This window comes from Erpetoichthys calabaricus, chromosome 16, assembly GCF_900747795.2.
Source record: "Erpetoichthys calabaricus chromosome 16, fErpCal1.3, whole genome shotgun sequence".
NCBI classification, from domain to species: Eukaryota; Metazoa; Chordata; class Cladistia; order Polypteriformes; family Polypteridae; genus Erpetoichthys; species Erpetoichthys calabaricus.
The window spans coordinates 34018973-34043835 of NC_041409.2; the positions used below are offsets into that span (position 1 = coordinate 34018973).

The following is a 24863-nucleotide window of genomic DNA, read 5'->3' on the forward strand; positions in this document are numbered from 1 at the left end:
CCAGGCCCGCAAAATCGGGGACTCCGGTGCAAACTCCGATTTATGCCAAGAGGGCAGATTAGGAGGGACATAATCTCCACAGCGTCCGCTAAAGGACTGTTCTGCTCTCCCAAATTGCGAGGTTGTCCTAGATGTTTCGATGAGCTCGACAAGCTCGTTCACAGTAGAAAAGTCTCCTCGGACTGGCTGGGTGAAATGTTCTGGCAGATTATTTATTAATGTAAAACAGGCTACTTTTTTCACAATTTGGAAGGTGGTGCACTCTGGGCTTTAACCAACCCGCCACCGTTTCCCACAGAGCATCAAGCTGCTCTTGGGTAGACCGCTCAGGGTCTAGCCTCCATGCCTGTAATCTCTTCACCTGCTGGTCCGGGGAATCCCCACTTTGCTCTGGAGCCTTGGCCCCTGCAGGGAGGACAGCTCTCTCCTCCGAGAGAGCATAATAAGTTCCCGTCGCTTCCCCCATAGACGCCAGCCCACATCTGTGTGTCCCATTGACACTCTCCCTATTTAATTTATGTGGCCCGGAATTAGACAAAGGGAGCGGAGTCTGCACCGGTTCTTTTTGAAATCTGAGACGAAACCCCCACCCAGAAGCTCGGCCCCGGTACTCTCCCACCTGGTCATGATTCAGGTCCGGTCCCGTTCTCTTCTGGGCTTTTATCATCCTGCCGACTACACCACTGTCACAAAAACAAGCATAAGACATGGAAAAGGTTTGGGGCAGACACCCATATAATTTTTTCCCAGCTGCAAAACTGCGTCAAAATAATAGACAGAACTGATTAACTGGAAGCAAGATGGCAGCTTTAAAGGCCAGTGGAGGAAGTGATGTCATCAGGACCGGAACCAGAAGTGATGTCATTGGCTGCCCCAGAGCCAGGTGGGATTTCCCTAGAATGGTCTGTAAAAGATCGAAAGGGAGAATTAGTGCACTTCGCCAACCCTTGGTCTGGCATGGAATTACATGTACGCAAGCCCTTTAGTTGTCTCCTAAACACACGTGTGTGACACAGCACAGCTGGAAAGTGGCATATATGGCAGTCATTAATTTATTGTAACCTTCATGTTGAGCACTACCATAATGCTTTTTGGAAAGCAGACCTGTTTTTATAGCACTATCCTGAAGAGATGACTCTAGGAGCTGGTGAGCCTTCTTATTATGTAATTTATTTCTTTGTAGTGGAATTTCAGCTAGTATTGTAAGGTATTGTGGTGGATGATTCTTTCTTCCAGCTATCAAAGTGTACAAATAAAGCTGCATGCCTCCACTATGTCTTTGTAATGGTTTAACTGCTATATTATCTGTAGTAAAGTGTCTTGTGAGAAGTTTGGCTTCTTCTCTTTATATAGAAGTCTTGTTCAATGGCCATTCAACTAGGGAGCAATGAAGCAGCATGTCTCCTCTAATTTGTGCCTGAAGTGCACCACAATGTCCTTACGCAGGCAGCAAATACCTGTCACACCTGCACATCTTCACTTATTTTGTTCTCTTCCTTGTTTTTAATGCTTCCTAGAGGTTTACTAAGAAGGTAAGTAAATTTGACCTTGGAGAAACAGTTGACTTTGAAATGTCTAGAAATTAAATGTCGCTTTAAATCAAAGCTGTACACCCTTGAAATTAGGTGAAGTACGCTGCACAAGGCTGTCATCTCAAGTGGACACCTGAATACAGATGAATATGTTACAGGTGGCGGACAACTTCATAGTCCTGAAAAATCAAATCTCCTATATAATTAAATAGCAGTAAAGAGGCTATGGTGAGTGGCCCTTGCCCACTGAGCTGATGGCAGGGCTAAAATGTTTGTAACCTCTTCGAGTGGAGGCAGGGGAATTTAAAATGACCAGTTGTGATTTATGATCCACTCATACTGTATATGTATGTTTTTTAAGACATCTAATGGCTATAAGCTGGTATCCTTTCTGTATTAAAATATTTAGTTGTTGTTTCATGTAGAGCACATTCACAAAGCACTTTTACCAAAGTATTCAATTGTGTAGAGATTGTGCTTAAAAATAACGAAAATCATACATTTATACCAAATAAATATAATGTGCAAAAATAAGTAATCTAAACATTGAAAGAGAAGCTACGCAATACTCAAGGGAGGAATCCATCCAACTCTCTTCCATTAGTAGGTTATGGTAGGCCACAACCTCCCCTGGCTGTATTAGGCATATAGTCAGGACCCAGCTGTGGAAAGGCATATTCACTCACATCCCCATACAGACAGTGACCTGGGGCCTCATGTATAACGCCGTGTGTAGAACTCACACTATAACATGGCGTAAGCACAAAAGCGGGAATGTGCGTACGCACAGAAAAATCCAGATGCAGGAATCTGTACATACGCAAACTTTCACGTTCTTCCACTACATAAATCCAGATCAGCGTGAAAAGTAACGTATGTGCATGCGCCTTCTGTCCCGCCCCATCTCCTCCCAGAATTACGCCTCTTTGAATATGCAAATCAATATAAATAGCCTTCTGTGAAAAGACAATGGGAAAAGCATGGGGGTAAATATAAGAATTTCAGCGAATACCAAGTGGAGGCAAAGGAAAAACGTACTATTTGTTGGTTTAAACAGTGGTATAATCAAGAAAAGAAAGTTGATCGAGTGACAGAGTGTCAGAGAAACTCGAAGGCTCAAGTTCACAAAGTCGCACAGTGCCCGAAATAAAAAAGAAATCACATATCAAAGTCGCTGTGAAAAGTCGAGTCGTAGCCCACCATCTGAGTGTCATATGAAAGCTTATTAGGGTACAGACAAAAAAAATAGGCACACAGTGGGAAAAAAGCACGAAATGTCAACTTTAATCTCGAAATTTCCACTTTAATCACGTAGTTTATTTTGCCATTAAAATAGAACATCATAAACTTCATCTTAAAATCGTTTAATTTACTAGTTTCTCAAATCCCATTGTAACTAAAGTGGCACATTAAATGCTTTGTTCTGTATTTGATCTTCTATGTGCTCTGTGTGTGAATCACTACCTGCTTCTTAAACGGGCTTTCTCTTTCTCCGACAGGATACATAATCCATTACATTTGTGATATTACAGCTCTCTGAATAATTAAAATACTGAGATGTATATGTGATATCTTTTTCATGATGATAGGAGTTAAAGCATGTTATTAAACATGGGAACACGGTGGCGCAGTGCTTGTTCATGTCTCACACAAGAGGCTTGCTGCGCCATGCGCAATCTTCCATGAAATAATTTATTACAGCAGTACTGTCTCTTTCAAACGTACTAACCTCCAATTCCTGTCCTTACTTTTCTTTCTCCAAAAACCCAATTGCCACACAATCAGCTATATAGACGTGAAGCCATCTGTAAGCTTAAAACGCCGATTCTTCAAAACTTTTAAGGAACATTGAAATATCTTCGTAGTACATGTTTAATTATTATATCTGTCTATCCTTCCAGTGTCGCGTCAGCACCAGCAAGAATACAACGCAATGCAGGAACAATCCCTTAACTAGCTAGCGCTGCGGCACCGTGTCTACACATGTTTAATTATTAACAATAAAGATTATTTAAATGAAGTTAAAGTTTTATCTGTATAATATAATCAACATATTTTGCTGCATTTCATCTTAAAAATGATATCATCATCATATGTAAATACGCGCTTCATAAAGTGGCGCAGGTTGTGCAATATTATAACTGTAGTGCAAGTTTACAGTGAGGTGATTGTACTTATAAGTACAAACAGTTCTACAAGGAGCACTTGATGGACTGATTGAGTGTGTTTATAGTTCTTGGAATGAAACTGCAAAGTCCGTACAGGGAAGTCTCTGAAGCGTTTTGCCTTGGCTCAGGCAGTGTCTGCTTCATGCTGTGTACCGATAATTCTCTTTCCGATCAGCTTTTTTTATTTTTAATAAATTTGCAAAAATCTCAAGTAAACTTTTTTCATGTTGTCATTATGGGGTGTTGTGTGTAGAATTCTGAGGAAAAAAATTAATTTAATCCATTTTGGAATAAGGCTGTAACATAACAAAATGTGGAAAAAGTGATGCGCTGTGAATACTTTCCGGATGCACTGTATATACTGATTTACAAGACAGGATATAAGACAGAAGAAAAGGTAGGCCATTCACTGGCTATTCAGAGTTCTAATTTATCTTGGAACACATAAACAGTTTTGTGACACCAAGGCTTTAGTGGTGATGTCCGATGTTGTGTGAAATTGAATATTGTTGCTCCAGGTTCAAGTGGAGAACTCTTCTTTTATTGGAGTGAACTCTTGGTTATTGTTACATGGTGGTCCTTTGTCCATCGTCTATTAGGCTCTTTGCTGTGCCCTCTGCAGCTTCATAGGGAAAGTATTGCTTTTTCTTGCTCAAGTATATAGGTGCTGAAGTTCCCTACTTGATGTAATGACTGCTCTGACTTCTCAGATAGGGGCTTTCAGTTGCTAGCACAGAGCTTGGCCTAGCAGAATTCAGGGCATCCAACTCCAAGGCTCTGTGTAGCTCTATGTTGGCTTCCTGACCAAAGTAAGTTTATGAGTTTTTTGCTCCACAGACAGTGGGGGTGGCTTCTCACCCTAAGCAGCTCATCATCTTTCAATTCACAAAGAGAAAGGAGAGATGAATGCAGCTGGCTTTGAAGGAAGATGTTACCTCTGGTGATGGGATCAAGATCACTTTTAGTTGTAGACCCAATGCCTGCTTACAATTCCAGTTAGTTATTACAAGCCTAAAATGGATGCCCTTTTGTCTGATGGAGTCTCTGAAGAGGTGTCAGCTCAATTCTGATTTACCCCATTGTCCTATAGCTTGAACAAAGCACTTTTTAAAATACCAATAGTGTGCCTCTTTCTTTAATTAAGTGGAGACTTGGATGAAAATAGCTACTTATTTGTAATGTTATAAGAAAAAAGAAGAAAAAATTATTAAAGCAATCCAAACCTCACCATTAATAAAGGTTCAGGTTTTATAGCATCTGTTAATACCAAACACTGACACTAAGTACTTTTCATAGGTAATATTTTAGTAAAGGTTCAGCAGATCATCTCTTTAATTTTGCATGTATTTTTTCTTACTGTGTAAACCTTGGTTAAGTTGTCAGTTTATCATATTTTTAGTGCAACAGTGACCTATATTGCTATTTAATAGGTAGGAGTGATAGACGATAATGTGGAGATGCACGCTTAATCTGTAAAAACAAATTTACTTACTTGCATGAATATCTGACCTTTTGGATTATTTATCATTAATACGTGCACCCTACTGCATATTCAAATTGATTGTTTTCTTCAGGTTTTTCTTTTGATGGTCATGATGAGTCGTCTGAATCCCTGTAAAGAAATTAGGGAGATCTTTAGCCTTTCTTCATTGGGAATCCTGAATTACTTCTGTTAGCCATTTTGTAATGCCTTACTGTTTCTCATTTTCAGGCCTCTCAGGGAGGTGGACATAGGACACTTCTTTATGGTCATGCAATTCTTCTCCGACACTCATTTAGTGGAATGGTAAGACTTCACATTCTTTAACTTTATTAGAGTGTGTAATTGGTGTAGAGTGAAAGAGGGCAAAGTTTGGGGTGTCTGCATTTGCAGCAGCTTGGTTGGCTATCTCCTTTAACATTGAGCATTATCATTATGATATGCACTCTAAAATCACTTTTCTAATGCTTCTTATAATGAAACTATAATAAACTGTTGTGCAGGCTAAGCCTTAATATTTCATTTTACTTTCATAAGTAGTAGTAAAACTAAACCAATCAGTTAAACTTTTATATAGCGTCTTTCATAGACAGTAAAATCTTAAAGTATGTTATGATTAAATTCTTGTTTATACAGAATCTTCATAAGCAGATGGCTCATGAAACTCTTTATTTAGTAGCCATTATAACAAAGCTAACTAATTCAACAACATCCACTCCATATATGTAATAACAAATATTTTTTTCATTTTAGAAACAGAAATATTTAGCATTTATATGAAATAAAAATGTAATATCAGTACTGTAATGTTTTTTTCTTAACTTCCTGTATGTCTTCTCATAGCAGTATTACACAAAATGCATTCTGTTTGTTTGAATAATGGAAAAACAGACTGGTGTGCATGGCTGCTAGAAAAATGGGTTTGTTAACCTCAACACCTATTTCTATCCCAAAAATGCACACATACTTTATAATGGACCTAGAAAGGCAGAACACTTGAAAAAAAATATCATTTAGCTTTACTTTCTAACTTCTTAAACAGCTGTCACGTATGACCACAAGGGGGCACACTGAGTCCTGAACACTAGACAAAACTCAACCAAACACAGTTTAAGGATAAAATAATATCACCTAGAGAAACATTCACTTTTTTTTTTTTTTTTTTAGCAATCTCACAATGTCTTTATCATTTATAAATTCCCCTCTCCCCTTTCGTCTCCTTCCACTCCACCATGTGAGTTCTTTACCTCCCGACTCTGACTCGGCTGGATGAGGCAGTGACATCTTTTTTACCAGACCTGAGAGCACTTCTGGTGTCATGACACTGCATGCCAGAAACACTTCCGGGTGATACAGAAGTCCCCCAAAATAGGGAGGTTCATTCTTCACAGTGCCCCCCCTATGGCCCAGAAGGACCCCGATAGGATCGCTCTTACATACAACAATACACTGGCAGCCCTGCAGGAATCCACTTTGATCCAGCCAGGGGGCTGGGACCTAAACTGAAGACCATCCTAGCCAGGTGGTGTCTCCATTTTTGTGTTCCTCCATTACAGCCTCCCGGTTAGGCACGTTTTCATTCTTGACCTCAGCTTGGATGCCAGTCAATTCAGTCTGACACTTACACAAGTCACAGGTATGGACATATGATGAGAACAGGAATCTCAGGTACAACAGGAATGCAAAGTAATTGGCAAATTTTTTAACTGTGGCTGAGCGTTTGGCTCTTCAGCTGAGTCCAGGTAGTTTGATTTGTAAAAAGACCCAAAGGCTGGATAGTCTTATGAACTAACAGCAGTGATAGACAGATAGGTAGTGAGCAGCCAGGTGTGGCAGCTTCTCTCTTTATCATGTAATTCAAATATTGTTTATAAGAATTAGTCCAATAAACACTGTGATCCCCTTTCCCCACTCTTTTTTATCTAACCAGAATATTCTTTGGGTTTTAGATTATATAAGGGATTTTGTGTTTAATCTTATTTAGATGTTATGTTTTGGGTTTTTACACTTGATATAATATGTAACATTCTTAATTTCAGTTAAAAAGTTTTTATATGTCTAGTTAAATGCAAGCTATGTTCAGTAAATATCGCAAAAAGTCACATGTTTTGTCTGTGTATATTTATAGAACAGTTTGGCATAGTGGTTAAGGCTTTGAACTTCAAACCCTGAAGTTGTGGGTTCAAATGCTACTGGCACTGTATGACCATGAACAAGTTACTTCACCTGCCTGTGCTTCAATTGCAAAAACAAAAATAAACAGAACCCATTGTATCTTGAATGTTGCAAGTCGCCTTGGTTAAAGGTGTCAGTCAAATAATGAGTTATATATGTGTACTAGCAAAATACCCGCGCTTCGCAGTGGCGAAGTACTGCTTTAAAATTTTAAATAATAAACTGAGGGAAAATATACCAATAATTATTTGTTAAGGATCTCTTTGTATACCATGTTGTCAGTTCTCCCCTCCGGTTGTAATATGACCAAGTTGTGCGCTGAGCTTACTCTTGAGCATGCAACGTATAGTTGGCCATGTGAAAAGCAGATCAAGAACGTCAAGACTGCGTCAGCTCGGAGCAAAATGAAGTGAATGAAATGAGGTGAATGGGAGGGGAGATGATCACGTGACTCCCCCACCCCCCTTAACTCTCCATCCCTCCACAAACACACAAAGACAGTCTCTCAGATCCCAACTCTCCTTTCGCACACCACGTCTGCTAAACACTAAGAAACACTAAGTAGAAACACTAAAGGAAAAAATACTATTCAGTAAGTAGCGCGTCTACTAAACAGTAAATCAGTAAAGGAGAACGGACTAAACACTAAGGGAAAAGAACGGCAAGACCGCGCCAGCTGCAGAGCTCAGCGGAGCTCAGCTCGGAGCAAAATGAAGTGAATGAAATGAGGTGAATGGGAGGGGAGACGATCACGTGACTACAACACCCACCTTAACTCTCCATCCCTCCACAAACACACAAACACAGTCTCTCGGATCCAAACTCTCCTTTATATATATAGATAGTCTTCAATTAAAGCATAAATCACAGAGATGTCCTAGCTGATTGTATGTGCTACACAATACATCTGCAATACAGTGGACTAAGAGCACTTTTCAGCAGAGTCATGATGCTACAGTCCTTAATCTTTTCGTAACAAAAATGTGCTTTTTTTTCCTCTGTTTGTACGCAGTATTTAACATGCTTGACTACATCAAGGTCTCTGACAGATAAACTTGCTTTTGATGTGGGATTGCAAGAAGATTCAATAGGTAACTGATGTGTGTGTATGTTTTCTTCATTTTCTTTTCTGGGGGTATTGTTCAGAATATAAAACTTTTGTTGAGCAATGATTTTTTAATATTCAAAGTTATTCAAGAAGTTAATATTAAAAGTTTTAATAATTTAAATTTGACATATGTTATTGTCATATCCAAAATCTGAAATTCCTTTTCCACTAATTTGTAATTCATAGAACATGACATTCCAGTGCTGTTATCTTAGCTGTGTATTAATTATATAGATAATCATATACAAGTACAGCTGGGACACTGGTGTCCATCACAGACAGCAGGAGGAGGTATACTAGCTATAGCAGTTCTTCTGAACATCTGGGGAGCAAAAAGTTGAGTCTGATAGGTTTGATTGAGGAGGCATGATAGTGGTCAGGTATCAGGTCATTCTAATTAATCAAAAGGGTGGATTCAGATGTGAGACGCACTCTGGACCCCCTGGAGGTAATAGCGAAGGAAAAAAATTAAAACCAAACTGAGTGCTGTTATGAACAATGTTGCACATCCTCTCTCTGACCCACCAGCACTGATTATTTTCAGGCAACAAATTATTCAGCAGAAGTTGTGCAGAGAAACTCAAATTTATACCAACAGCAATATGCCAGCATAATGCGTCCTGTGATTGTGTCTGCCAAGTCAGAAGTTTCCTCTTTTTAATTCTCTTCCATTTTAGTAATTTTGTTGTGTGTTCAGACAATAGCATGTCTGTCTGTCTGTCTCTCTGTCTATCTGTATATCTAGTCTATCTTTTATTTGTGTGGTCATCCGTTAGAGCAGACAACACCAGAAGTCTGTGTCACAGGAATGCAAAATATCAGAGCTTTCTGTTTTAATCATATTTGGATGCAGGTGAAGCTTGCTGGTGGACTATTCATCCAGCGTCCAAACAGAGATCTGAAGGAGAGAAGGTGCGCATTGGGGATGACCTTATTCTAGTGAGCGTTTCCTCTGAGAGGTATCTGGTGAGTGTCTTTCCTGCTGCTGCACACACAATAATGCCTTTCATTCATATCATTTGCGCCAGGGCGGATGGAACAGCTTAATAGCTGTCTTAACAAACAATGTTACAAGTTTATTAAGGTAACTGGTGAAATGGAAGCCCTGTTCATCTTACTCACAGCAGCATCCAGTAACCATGAGATGAATACATGTACACCTCCTTACTTAGCTAATGGAATATTGGTATCCATCTGCTAGGACTACCTAACTTCCTGACCTCAAACATCACAAGGAAAGGACTATGAAACAGCTAGGGAATGGCTTCTTAGGTAGGTGTTGTTCTGTCCTGGTAATCATTTTAATTGATTGTTTGCCTGTACATTGCTGGCAGCATTTTACTTTTGTGCTCCTTAATCTGATTACACCAGAGTAGTGGTGTCAAATTTGATGTTATTTAATATTTAGTCAGCAAAGACATGAAACCCCACATGGGACATTATCTGGAAGCACAGCCAATTGGATCCCCAGAGGCTGTTGAATGTTGCAAGGAACTACTAAATTCATTTTTGCTTTGGAATATAAGAATCAATTTTGCAGGGAGTGCTGTAAGAAGAATGCATAGTGTTAAATTACTACAACGCCGAATGTGACTGTTCTCAAGGCTACCCCAGAACAAGTGACTGGTCTCTGTCACTGAACATTTTGCTGCAATCAGAAAACCAAAATTTGAAACCATGGTTAATTGGTACAATGTTCTAAAGTGCCAGGTCACAAATTAATGCACCCTCCACACATCCTTCTGCTGATACCAGCATAGGAGAGACATCCCCACCCATAATTACAACAGCGCAGGTGAGCAGAGAGCTGAGGAGACTTCGTGCCAGCAAAGCAGCGGGTCCAGATGGAGTATCGCCACGACTGCTGAAGGTCTGTGTATCGGAGCTGGGGGGGTCCTCTACAGCGCATCTTCAACCTGGGCCTGGAACAGGGGAGAGTCCTGAGGCTTTGGAAAACATCTTGTATCACCCCAGTCCCAAAGGTATCACGTCCTAGTGAGCTGAATGACTTCCGGCCTGTTGCTCTGACATCACATGTGATGAAGACCATGGAGAGGCTGCTGCTTCACCACCTGAGGCCACAGGTTCAACACGCCCTCGACCCTCTGCAGTTTGCATATCAGGAGAAGGTGGGAGCGGAGGATGCCATCATCCATATGCTACACCGATCCCTCTCCCACTTGGACAGAGGCAGTGGTGCTGTAAGAATTATGTTTCTAGACTTCTCTAGCGCCTTCAACACAATCCAACCTCTGCTCCTTAGGGACAAGCTGACAGAGATGGGAGTAGATTCATACCTGGTGGCATTGATTGTGGACTATCTTAAAGACAGACCTCAGTATGTGCGTCTTGGGAACTGCACGTCTGACATTGTGGTCAGCAACACAGGAGCGCCACAGGGGACTGTACTTTCTCCGGTCCTGTTCAACCTATATACATCGGACTTCCAATACAACTCGGAGACCCTGCCACGTGCAAAAGTTCGCCAACGACACTGCTATCGTGGGCTGCATCAGGAGTGGGCAGGAGGAGGAGTATAGGGACCTAATCAATGACTTTGTTAAATGGTGCGACTCAAACCACCTACACCTGAACACCAGCAAAACCAAGGAGCTGGTGGTGGATTTTAGGAGGCCCAGACCCCTCATGGACCCCGTGATCATCAGAGGTGACTGTGTGCAGATGATGCAGACCTATAAATACCTGGGAGTGCAGCTGGATGATAAATTGGACTGGACTGCCAATACTGATGCTCTTTGTAAGAAAGGACAGAGCCAGTTATACTTCCTTAGAAGGCTGGCGTCCTTCAACATCTGCAATAAGATGCTGCAGATGTTCTATTAGACGGTTGTGGCGAGCGCCCTCTTCTACGCGGTGGTGTGCTGGGGAGGCAGCATTAAGAAGAAAGATGCCTCATGCCTGGACAAACTGGTGAGGAAGGCAGGCTCTATTGTTGGCATGGAGCTGGACAGTTTGACATCTGTGGCAGAGCGACGGGCACTGAGCAGACTCCTGTCAATCATGGGGAATCTACTGCATCCACTAAACAGTGTCATCTCCAGACAGAAGAGCAGCTTCAGCGACAGACTGCTGTCACTGTCCTGCTCCACTGACAGACTGAGAAGATCGTTCCTCCCCCAAACTATGCGACTCTTCAATTCCAACCGGTGGGGTAAACATTAACATTATACAAAGTTATTGTCAATTCCACCCGGTGGGGTAAACATTAACATTATACAAAGTTATTGTCAGTTTTTACCTGCATTATTATCAATCTTTAATTTAATATTGTTTTTTGTATCAGTATGCTGCTGCTGGAGTATGTGAATTTCCCCTTGGGATTAATGAAGTATCTATCTATCTATCTATCTATCTATCTATCTATCTATCTATCTATCTATCTATCTATCTATCTATCTATCTATCTATCTATCTATCTAGCTAGCTAGCTAGCTAGCTAGCTAGCTAGCTAGCTAGCTGTCTATCTATCTAATGACATTAAAAATTAAGTACAAGGTTAAGTAGCATTTTAATGTGTCTTTTAACCGTGGCATTTCCAGTTGCTTTCCAATTTATTCCAAGGCACACTGACTTGAGGCTCAACTGCTACTTTCTATAATAATCAATGCAATGGCTGGCATGGTGTTGTAGTGCCTTACAGATCTAGTTTCCTAAGTCTGTATTCCACACTGAGGAGTTACTATGTGTCGTCTGCACATTTCTCTGGGTGGGCCCTGCAGTGGACAAGTGCTCCATCTTGGGCTTGATCCTGCCTTGTGCCCAATGCTCCCAGGATAGGCTTCAGTCTCCAGTTGTCCAAAAGTGGATTAAGGAAGCTTGAGAATGTTATATTAATTAAACCAAACTTTGGCCATGAACTAATGCCCAAGAAAATTGCTTAATTTCTTTCAGTGTTACAAATGTAGTTTGTTGTGATTGTACAGGTTTGTGTTACTACTAGAAGCCTTGGTTTTGCATTATTCTTGTGAGCTGTTTAATGTGTAAGTCTTGGTCTGTTCCAACTTCATCTATGCTTCTCCCCAGGTAGCATGTTGTGCATTTTCAGATACACAATAGACACTTCCTTAGGTTTTATTTAGAGAATTCCAGACTCGCATAGCATCAGCTAATGATGAAGATTCCCAGTACTTGAAGTTGGAGTGGCATTTATCTCAACCTGAGCACAACATCGGTGCCATTGAAATTACACAAAATGAAAGTCTCTTCCCTATTTGCCTTTACTATAAATGAAAATGAAAGGTCTTTGAGGTGTATGCAGTTTTCAAACCCACACACCATTCAGACTTTATTGTTCAGGGTAGCTTTGAAAGTTTTCCTGAATTCTTGTACTGCTCTTTAGGCCAATTTTTGTATGAAGATAGTCACCCTACTGTTACTTTCTAATTTTATTTTCTACTTGTAATTTGAATCTACAGAAAAATGGTATAATACAATGAATTGCAGTTCAGTTTCTTCTAAAGCCATGGTCAGTTTCTCCACATGCCATAAGGCTGCAGCAGTTGTAATTTGCTATCGCATTTTTATTCAGGTCCATTTTGCCTATTCTTTTCTACATTATTATTATTATTTTCGTCTTTATTTTCCTATTCACTAATAATTTTGTTCTGTTTCTTTTAGCATCTCTCAATCTCCAATGGCAGTATTCAGGTAGATGCATCTTTCATGCAAACTCTGTGGAATGTGCACCCAACCTGTTCTGGAAGTAACGTGGAAGAAGGTATGTTCAAAAAAGACTTGACTGTTGAAGGCTTTGTAAACATCTCTGTGAAGTTAAAATGAAGTAACTTCACTCTTCAGAGAGGACACTAGTACTGAAGTTGTTTTCCAGCTTCAGTACCTGTGAATGTTTTCTTCTTAAGCCTTTAAAGAATAGCAGAATCAATTCTGAATAGCTGATCCAGTAATTTCATGTACATATACTGTATCGGTACTGCTGTACTTGATGGGACTTAGAAAATAGGTCTTAAAATAGATATGAAGAGAAGCTTCATATAATAAATAATAAAACAAATGAACATTATTTAAATATACTTGATTATGATTTACAACATGGATTAAAACATTCCATGCTGGGTACAAAGCAAAAGCTGTACAAAATATTTTTAAGAGTTTTTCATTAGGAGTTTGATTGAGAGACTTTAGCATTTTTTGAACTGTCTGATGGCATTGTATCATTTCTTATTAAGTGCATATATAAAGCTACTGCATTAATAATGCCTTTTAAATAGAGGATACCTGTTTCCATTAAATTCCAACCTGATTATAACCTGTAAATTAGATGTAAAAGAAGACAAGAACAAACATATGAAAATAATAGTGCTGATATGGTGTATCAATGTTAAAAATCTAGTGTGCTTCAGGTTCTGTTCTGGGTGTCTAGACTTGTAATTTTTGAATGAAGAAGCATTTTAGGGGATGACCAGTAAGAGGCTGTGATTCACCATAAGCCCACTGGCATAGCCATGTAAAACTCATTGTTTGACCTTTTTAACCCTCTTTTAGGTTATTTGCTTGGTGGGCATGTGATGCGTCTCTTTCATGGTCATGATGAGATTCTGACCATCCCATCATCTCCTAAGAGTGAAGATCAGTATAGGTGAGTTTATTGTAATTGCAAAAGGATTTCAAAAGCCTAAAGGTGCTAGATGCTAATGTGATAGGCTGCTACTTTAGTTGTTTATATTCATGTAGCTCTCCTAATGTTCTTAGTTTGGAATAGTGAAAGTGAGCATAGTTATGTTTGGTTCATTGTCTCGCTTATCTGTGTCCAATGATGTTTATTTTTTCGCTTCATTATTTTAATTTGTTAGTAGACAGACAAACCCATGTAATGTAGTGTAAGACATAAATAAATATAACTATCCATTAACCAATGAGTATGTCTAATGTTGGAGCAGTATGCCTAGAGAAACTTTATGTTATATTTCTCTTTTTCTGGACCATATCTGGATTGAGTTACCCCCTATGAAGCTAAAAACAGAAGACTGGCTCTTTGTTTGTCACCCTGTATGTTTTTTTTTTGTTTTTTATTATTATTAAGAGGAATCCTAACAGGTCCTCCTACTAAGGTGGTCTCTGACCTCAGGCCTTATACTTGTTATATTAGTCTACACCAGAGTTACTTTACAACACTGCAGTCTGACAATTTTCTGTTCTCAGCGTGAGAACTTACTTGCCTCAAGACAGCGGTTGTGATCCGGTAATTATAGGTCAATACGCTCCATATTGTGTTGCCAACCTGACATAACCATAAACTATTTTTTGTGATGTTAACATAGTATAAATAAAAAATGATTCTGAATGTTAACTTTTCTAAAAACTAAAAGAGGTACTGCTGGCTATAATATAATCTGTACTATTCTGAATTTGAGTGTAGACATTTAAATGTGTTGTAGAGAAGTGTCATTCTATTATACATGAGATGCATAGATGTATAACACCTAGGCCATAAAGAGTATCCTATTAATTCATTACCTCTTTCTTTGGCTCAAAACCTCAGAGATATAAGTAGGCATCATGCCAGCTAGTAAACCTCCGAGCAGACAGTAAGCCTCAAGCTACCTGAGAATCAGGAAGCTTGGCTGCATTTTTCAGCTACAGCTTAGCACCTAGTATGCTCTTAATGAAATATGGCTACCCAAGAAAGAGGATTTTTTTTTATAATATTGTCCTTGAAATTTAATAGAGGTTACATTCCTGGTCCATAAATAACGAATTTGCCAGTGTCACTGGAGAAAGTGGAATGAATGTTTTATTTCCCGCTGGGCTTCCATTCAGTTTAGTGCCAGCATTTTCTCATTTTAGCTGTCTGTGTATTTCAAGTTAAATGAGCGTGGAATATGCTGTAAACAAAGTGAGTGAGGAGATGAGGTTTCATATAGAAAGTCTCTAGGAGCTGGGTGATATTGTGAATACTAGAAAAAGTGTTTAGAATCTAAATGTTTCTAGTAATCTATCTGGAGCTAGCCCCTCTGTATCTAGCCTGGTCTACAGTGTGTCTCACTAATGACTGATTCATAACTGTCCACACTTTTTTTCTTATCAAACCATCTGTAAATAAGCTGTTTGCTCTATTAATCTTTTAAACTCTTTATTGATCTCTTTGTCTCTATCTGTAAGCTATCTGTCCATTGATTCACCTGTACCCTCTATGTGTGTATCCTTCAATCTTTCACACAGCTGACAAGTTTAAGTGTCCATCCATGCACTTACCTTTCTGTTTGTTTTAGCTGTCTTTTTATTTTACTTTCAGGATAGTAAATTATGAAACTGGAAGTGCTGGTGCTCGAGCAAGATCTCTATGGAGGGTTGAACCACTTCGCATAAGGTATTTTATTCAGTCTTACAGATCAATGTAACAGGGCTCAATGAACATTTCAGAAGATTTTCTCAACAGTTTGTGTTTTTGTACTAGATAAATAATAAGAAAGCTGTTAGAGCCCATTTAGCCAGGAATCACAAGTTCAATTATCTATAAGAAAATTATTTCTTACAAAAGCACAGGCTTTTAAGTGTATTTATATTCATTTATTTTCTTTTTAGGTCTCAGACTTAATTGCTTGAACTTGATTGCTTAAAAGAGATTATTTATGAGTGAATATAAGCTTGAAATCAAGTGCTCATTAATATATACTTAAAACCTTGAAAGTTTGCATTACTGTAATTTTAGTCTGCAAGGCTTGATAAAATTAAATTCTGTTTCTGTTTTAGTTGGAGTGGAAGCTATATTCGTTGGGGTCAGCCTTTCCGCTTGCGACACATTACAACAGGGCAATATTTAGCATTGATGGACCGAACTCTGGTTCTTCAAGACAGAGAAAAGGCGGACACTGAATCTACAGCCTTCTGCTTTAGAGCATCAAAGGTAATGTTGATGTTAGCAGGGGGTCATTCTGTTATCTACTTCTGACATTGATGACTTTTAGCTTGACTTCAGGGCGGCACTAATTAGTAAGCTAGGCCTGTTGCAGTTAATATGGCAATATGAGTTAGGCTTGCCTTTGTTAATGAAATAACAGACCTGTTGTTTAGAAAAAGTGTTTAACCTAGTGGTTTAGGCCAATTTTGTAACGTAGGTACTAAAAATTAAGCCTATGTTCTTTGTTGTATTAATACTAGAATTTCCAGAGCCTATGAAAAAACTTGTAGATCCGGCCCACCTTAAATCCTTTTGCACCTCTCCGTCAGCGTCTTTTGTCCTGTAAATGTGCCGATAAAGACAAGCAGCAAGCAGCCTACTATTCCATCCCCCCACAGCTGCAAAATGTGCAGAAAGTTCTCCCAGCTCATGCCTTGATTGATTATCTGGGAGTGAAGTCCTGGAGTTTTAGAATGGAAATAATAGATTGTTATTTGGAACACATGCATTTCATGTGTGTTCCGTTTCTACAATAATCTGTGTAAACACATTGTTAAAACAGAAAACTTTTTCATATTTTAGTAGTAAATGACAAAATGTTGGCATAAACTATATAATGTGTGAAGTCTGAAGTCCAAAGATCAAATAAACACTTTCACAAAAGGTTCAACGACGATACAATAGCTTCTGTGGCATAGCGGTAAGATTTGCTGACTTGTAACCAAGAGTCCCCAGTTCGATCCCCACTGCCTCCTATATTTGCCGTTTTCAGTAGTGAGCTGCTCTTATTGCTAATATTATACAGTACACACATACATTTGGTTTGCGTCCGTAACAGACGGTGGACATTTATAGTACTTGTGAAAGTTACCGGTTTATTTTCACTTTTATTCTTTAAGTCACGATCACGATACATTCTACCGCCCTCCCACCCAGGGATCTGACACTGATAGTTTTTATTTGAAACTGGGAATAACTGTAGATGTGAGTGGTGTTTTGAGGCAATGGAACTTTACATTCTCTGATCTGGAGGGATAAAAGCTGACACACAAACGCTGGTGAATCTGCCTTCTTCGTATCTCACCGTCACTTGATTTTTTTTTATTCAGTTTTATTGAGTGTTCCTGCTCACGCTGAATTAGTATGCACCTTATGGTCTATGATGTCAAAAAAAAAAAAAAACACAGACATAGGTATATGTGATATTTGGAATTATTCATTTTATGACCTGTATAGTACATTTTGGAAAACATTGTGGCACAGATGCAACATTATTCATATTATTCATATTCATTCGCATAACATCTTGCGGTTGTAATCAGTGCCTGCATGTTTTTTTTTTTTTTTTCTGTCCCCGATCTTGCCAGTCCCCACATGTTGGTGTATGGTGGCTTTCTTTTGTTCTCCAGGACATGCAGAGGAAAGAATACCATACCATACCATTTTTATTTGTTAAGCGCTTAAAAACACAGCATTACAACTGACCGAAGCGCTGTACAGTTAAAACAAGCAAGACTAAAAGCAAAATATTAAAAACAAACAGAGAGAATTAAAACAGAGACACTAAAAACAGGTCCGGGGACCCAATAAAACAGAGAAATAGCAAAAAGCAAGTGGAAATAAGACAGGTTAAGAATTAAAAGCCAATGTGAAGAAGTGCGTTTTTAGGTGTAATTTGAATGTGGCGACTGAAGCGGCTTGCCTAACCACTAAAGGTAAGGAGTTCCAGAGCCTAGGTGCACAGATGGAAAAAGCCCTTTCACCACGAACTTTAAAACGTGCCTTGGGAACGGTTAGGAGCAGCTGATCTGCGGATCTAAGAACACGAGGGGGATTGTGACGATGGAGCAAGACACTCAAGTAGGCAGGGGCTAGACCATTTAGTGCCTTATAGGTTAAGAGGAGTATCTTAAAATCAATTCTGAAGCTAACCGGCAGCCAGTGTAGGGTTTTTAAAATCGGTGTAATATGTTGGCTTCTGCTGCTTCCAGTTAAAAGCCTTGCAGCCGCATTTTGAACCAATTGGAGTCTAGAAAGAGTGGCTTTACTAATACCATATAGGCAGGAATTAGAATAGTCGAGCCGGGACGTAATGAATGCATGGACTACTGATTCCAGGAGGTGGTAAGGCAGAATTGGTTTGAGTTTGGCAATTCGCCTGAGATGGAAAAAGCAGGATTTTACTGTGCTGTTGACTTGAGCATCCATTTTCAGGACCATATCCATTTTGATTCCAAGATTGGAAGCAGACAAAGTTACTGGAATGGGAAGAAAGTCGAGGCCAAGGGGTAGGGTCTGTTTGCGGTCAGGACTAAAAACAATGACCTCGGTTTTTGAATCGTTCAGGTGAAGGAAGTTTACAGCCAGCCAGTCCTTAATGTCAGATAAGCAGTCGAGAAGAGGTTTAGTGGAGTCAGTTGACTTGAGGGAGAAATAAATTTGGCAGTCATCAGCATATAGGTGATACGAGATTGCATGTTTTCTATGATCGTGATTGAGAGAATAAAACTGAAAAAAGCTAACTTTTACAAGTACAATAAATTTATACCCAAGGTCCCATATATTTGTCTGTTTCTTTTTTTCTCCGTGCTGCGTTGATACTGTGCACCAGAAGGCGTGAGCTTATTCAGTGCAAGCAGGAACATGCAGGTGGCCATTTGCTGTGTGCTATAACACGTTTTATTCTCTCAATCACGATCACGCTGTACCACCCCACCCCGCCTCTCCTAATCTGACTCTAAGTAACAGCGGCAGCATAAATTCACGCCCGATCTGACGCTGTTCATTTTCAAATAATATTGCATTAGTGCGATTATGTTTTCTGGTTGGTACTATTCAGGTCATAAAATTATTTCTTCAAAATGTCACATATATTTTCTCTTTCTTTCAGGTGTATAATAGAAATCACAGCATAGAGAGAAGTGTGCGTATTGCAACAGGTACACATGCCGTAAATGTAGTAAGGACGGGTATGTGAACTGTTAACATTTGAATTTGATAATTGCATATAGCGCTGAACTTACTGCTCTGTACTATTCTTTCCTCTGCATGTCCAGTACAAAAGAAAAAGCATACAGCAATGTGGAGACTGGCAAGATCGGGGGAAAAAAAAAAACATGTGGTCACTGATTACAAGCGCAAGATGTTATGCGAATGAATATGAATAATGTTGCATCCATGCCACAATGTTTTCCGAAATGTACTATACGGGTCATAAAATGAATAATTCCAAATATCATATATACCTATGCCTGTGTTTTTTTTGTTTTTTTTTGACATCATAGACCATAAGGTGCATACTAATTCAGCATGAGCAGGAACACTCAATAAAACTGAATAAAAAAAAATCAAGTGACGGTGAGATACGAAGAAGGCAGTTTCACCAGCGTTTGTGTGTCAACTTTTATCCCTCCAGATCAGAGAATGTCCAGTTCCATTGCCTCAAAACACCACTCACATCTACAGTTATTCCCAGTTTCAAATAAAAACTATTAGCGTCAGATCCCTGGGTGGGGGCATGGTAGTATGTATCGTGATCGTGACTGAGAGAATAAAAATGAAAATAAACTGGTAACTTTCACAAGTACTATAAATGTCCACCATCTGTTACGGACGCAAACCAAATGTATGTGTGTACTGTATAATATTAGCAATAAGAGCAGCTCACTACTGAAAACGGCAAATATAGGAGGCAGTGGGGATCAAACTGGGGACTCTTGGTTACAAGTCAGCAAATTTTACCGCTATGCCACAGAAGCTATTGTATCGTCGTTGAACCTTTTGTGAAAGTGTTTATTTGATCTTTGGACTTCAGACTTCACACATTATATAGTTTATGCCAACATTTTGTCATTTACTACTAAAATATGAAAAAGTTTTCTGTTTTAACAATGTGTTTACATAGATTATTGTAGAAACGGAACACACATGAAATGCATGTGTTCCAAATAACAATCTATTATTTCCATTCTAAAACTCCAGCACTTCACTCCCAGATAATCAATCAAGGCATGAGCTGGGAGAACTTTCTGCACGTTTTGCAGCTGTGGGGGGATGGAATAGTAGGCTGCTTGCTGCTTGTCTTTATCAGCACATTTACAGGACAAAAGATGCTGATGGAGAGGTGCGAACGGATTTAAGGTGGGCCAGATCTACGAGTTTTTTCATAGGCTGTGGTAATTCTAGTGTTAAATTAAGTATAATTTTTCTATGCTCATTTTAATGTAGTCATTTACAGGGTAGGTCTAGTTTTGTAGCTGCAGCAAGCTAGGCTTATATATGAAGTTGTAATTAGTTAATATGTATTACTGTGGTAAGTTAGGTCAGATTTTGTTGACTTTGTACCATACATTAATCCTATGTTTGTGTCTTGAAAGTTGGGCATATTTTTGTTGAAGTTAGGTTTGCACTTGAAACTGAGGTAGGTTTTTCTTTCTTTCTTGATACTGTAGTAAGTTAAGTTTGTATTTGTAATACAGTTTATTTTTTAATTAGGTCTGTCACTGTAGTTTTGTTAATCCAGTACTGACTGTTGGGAAAATGAGAGTGGCAAATTTCATGTGAATGCCCCTCAAAGTTGTAGCTCCCTGTGAAATCTTTGAAGTAAATAGTGCTATTTGATTTAGTAGCAGAACATTAACTTCACAACCTTTTCAAAAATATAAAATTAAACTGCTCAATCAAAAAATGGCAGGTTTATGGCTGCATAGTGTTTGGAATCCTGTGATACATACTTAATTCCAGAATCAAATAATAATTTTTTTTATCTTACAAAACTCCTTCTTCATACAAAAACCAACAAAATTTACCATTCACAATCCTCCTTCCTCCTCCATGAGAACGTTGCCCACTGCCTACTGACTCTGACTCAGTTTAAGTGAGATTGCAGGCTCTCTTTTATACTAGATCTGGGAACTGTTTCTGGTCTCCTGACCAGGTCATCCAGAGTATTTTTAGATCATGTGGAAACCAGGGCAGTCCTCCTCCAGCAGTGCCATCTGGCAGTATCCTAAGACCCTGACAGGGCTGCCTTTCTGGATGCCAACTCCCATGCCACCCTGTGGGTGTCTTAATCTGGTCTACCCTTGAGGATCACTGCCGCTTGTTGTGTGGGAGAATGAACTGCTCCCGGTAAGCCCATTTGCCTAATCCATCCATTATGGCCTCCTGGCTGGTTGTGAATCTCTCCTTTATCCCTGCCAGAATGACTGTCCTTCCTTCCTGGCACCTACAGTGTTTATTTTTTATTTAAAAAAATTACATTTACCTCCTTAACTGCTTTTTGTACAGAACAAGTAAAAATTCAATAGTAACCTCCTGTTTGTGCCAAAACACCAACTGCAAAGATACATGAAAAGGTAAAACATCTCAAGTGGTGTCTCTGAAAATTCTCATAGCATTCTCATAGTGAACTTAGGATGGGTTTATATTTATTGCTTTGATAAGTTATGTCTTTGTTTATTTTTTTGGTGTTGTGATGTTAGGCCTATCTAACATCTTTGTCACCTCCAGAGAAATTAAACATAAGAGTTTGATATCTGATAGTAAAGATACCAGTTGTTAACCAAGAATTCAGATTTTTGAGGTTTCTTGTCCTGGAGAGTCCTTTATATCCCAGGATTCATCATATTTTCTCCTGTCAAATGTAATAAAATAGGAATGCATTTATTTAAAGGAGGCTTGAATTCTTCAAACGGTGGTCCATCTGCCAGTTTAGGCAAAAGACATTTTTTTAAGGAAGACAGTTTTAGTGGACTGCACCGTTTCTGTCTCATATATACATACACATACTTTATGTGATCCTATCAGAATTCACTGTAGAGATTGTCATGCAAAGAATGGCAGCCCTATGTCAGGCACAACCAGGTATTAGAAAAAGTAAAGTTTGGAGCAGGTAATTCTACATCTGAATAAGCTCTTAAAAGTCAATGAAGCAGTACAGACAGAGATGTAGGTGGCATTGTCCTTTGTGGTGGATCTTTTGTTTTCCTTATTGATATCCTCTTATCCCACAGGAAAAAATTGAATCCAGTCCAAAAAGAGATGTTGAAGGCATGGGAGTAGCAGAAATTAAATATGGAGATTCCATTTGTATTGTTATGCATGTCGCTTCTGGCCTATGGCTGTCCTACCAAGCTCCAGATGCCAAATCAGCTCGACTTGGACCCCTCAAGCGAAGGGTAAGCTGATAATATGACAAAATACAGTTTTTCTTTTTTTTTTACACACAATTATCAGGAATTAGCTGCAGCTCTGGCTGTAGCTCATATTTTTGTGTGCTGTTGCCATTTACTCTGGCACCTCCTATATGTGCCTACTATGCAATACGCAAATAGTATGAGACAGGCCAAATGGTAAGGGCATTCAAAAGAAAATGTTAGGGCTGAAGCCATAGCCAGTTACTGATCACAGTCCTTTAGTGCCTGTATTATTTTTATAGTATTTTACCATGGGAAAGACTTTTCCCAACAATTTTGTTTTTGCAGTACAACGTGACATTAACAAATGCTAGTGCTCTCTCTGTGGTTGTTTCCCATGTCATGCTCAAAGCTGCCAGGATATGCAACCGTGAAATACATATGTGGGTTAGAAAATGAATGGCTGATATATTAAAACAGCTCACAGGGTGGGATGGTGTGAGGTGCTTCTGGATCACAGAGGGAGTAGAATGTTATAATTTTATGGGTTGCTGAGCATCTACTGTGTTAACCTAATCCACACTCACATATTGATGAAAAGTCCATGAATGCAGGCTGTAGCCAGTTTTTGTATTGTACAGCACATAGAACCAGGGTCAAATACTCATTCTGTGGTGGAGTTTTCACATTTTCTAGTTTATTTGACATTAAACTCATTTTCACCCTTTACCAACTGGAATACACAGATTTACAGAAAAATGTGAAAGTAGATTTGATACTATGACATAAAACAAAAATTTATAAAGAGAATAATATTTTGCTTACTGAGCAAGTTATTTTTAAAAATATAATTTTTAATAAATTTGAAATAACTATCACAAACATAGATGACAACATCAATCACATGCATTCCCTGTGGTGTGTGTCTCAATTATATATTGTATGCTTTCGATATTCGATATTCTTGGGAACTGCACGTCTGACATTGTGGTCAGCAACACAGGAGCGCCACAGGGGACTGTACTTTCTCCGGTCCTGTTCAGCCTATATACATTGGACTTCCAATACAACTCGGAGTCCTGCCATGTGCAAAAGTTCGCTGATGACACTGCTATCGTGGGCTGCATCAGGAATGGGCTGGAGGAGGAGTATAGGGACCTAATCAATGACTTTGTTAAATGGTGCGACTCAAACCACCTACACCTGAACACCAGCGAAACCAAAGAGCTGGTGGTGGATTTTAGGAGGCCCAGACCCCTCATAGACCCCGTGATCATCAAAGGTGACTGTGTACAGATGGTGCAGACCTATAAATATCTGGGACTGCAGCTGGATGATAAATGAGACTGGACTGCCAATACTGATGCGCTGTGCAAGAAAGGACAGAGCCGGTTATACTACCTTAGAAGGCTGCCGTCCTTCAACATCTGCAATAAGATGCTGCAGATGTTCTATCAGACAGTTGTGGCGAGCGCCCTCTTCTACGCAGTGGTATGCTGGGGAGGCAGCGTTAAGAGGAAAGACGCCTCACGTTTGGACAAACTGGTGAGGAAGGCAGGCTCTATTGTTGGCATGGAGCTGGACAGTTTAACATCTGTGGCAGAGCGAAGGGCGCTCAGCAGGCTCCTATCAATTATGGAAAATCCACTGCATCCACTTAATAGTATCATCTCCAGACAGAAGAGCAGCTTCAGCGACAGACTGCTGTCACTGTCCTGCTCCACTGACAGATTGAGGAGATAGTTTCTCCCCCAAACTATGCGACTCTTTAATTCCATCCGGGGGGGGTAAACGTTAACATTTAACATTATACATAGTTATTGTCTGTTTTTCACCTGCATTATTATCATTCTTTAATTTAATATTGTTTATTGTATCAGTATGCTGCTGCTGAAGAATGTGAATTTCCCATTGGGATTAATAAAGTATCTATCTATCTATCTATCTATCTATCTATCTATCTATCTATCTATCTATCTATCTATCTATCTATCTATCTATCTATCTATCTATCTATCTATCTATCTATCTATCTATCTATCTATCTATCTATCTATCTATCTATTAGTAGACACCATGCCAAAATCCATTATAAATGCAAAGATTTAACATAACAAGTTAATCCAATTCAAAGTCATGGTGACCATACTTAAAACAAAAGCAAGAACCAGCCCTGGATAAAGTGCCAGTCCAAATTTAACTTATTTACATACATATTTCCTACGATGGAGGCTCATCAATTTAAGCAATTCAGTATGTGTTACATTGGAAGTCAGAGCTGGGTACTGAACCAACTACCTTGTACTCTTCTGTAGCACCTTTGCATTATGTACACACTTTATGTTGGTGATATTTCTATATTTTGATCAGTGGCATGCTTAGTG

The 24863-nt window shown here is 39.2% G+C and overlaps 1 protein-coding gene across 1 annotated transcript in view; it reads left to right on the forward strand.

Moving 5' to 3' along the window:
- Positions 1-24863, forward strand: part of ryr3 (ryanodine receptor 3) — a 535616-nt gene that overhangs the window by 162271 nt on the left and 348482 nt on the right. Inside the window, exons 5-12 of the mRNA XM_051920096.1 lie at positions 5412-5486; positions 8368-8446; positions 9317-9429; positions 13102-13201; positions 13987-14080; positions 15737-15811; positions 16195-16348; positions 22357-22521. Of these exons, the coding sequence (XP_051776056.1) occupies positions 5412-5486; positions 8368-8446; positions 9317-9429; positions 13102-13201; positions 13987-14080; positions 15737-15811; positions 16195-16348; positions 22357-22521 (855 nt within the window). The remainder of the gene's footprint in view (positions 1-5411; positions 5487-8367; positions 8447-9316; positions 9430-13101; positions 13202-13986; positions 14081-15736; positions 15812-16194; positions 16349-22356; positions 22522-24863) is intronic.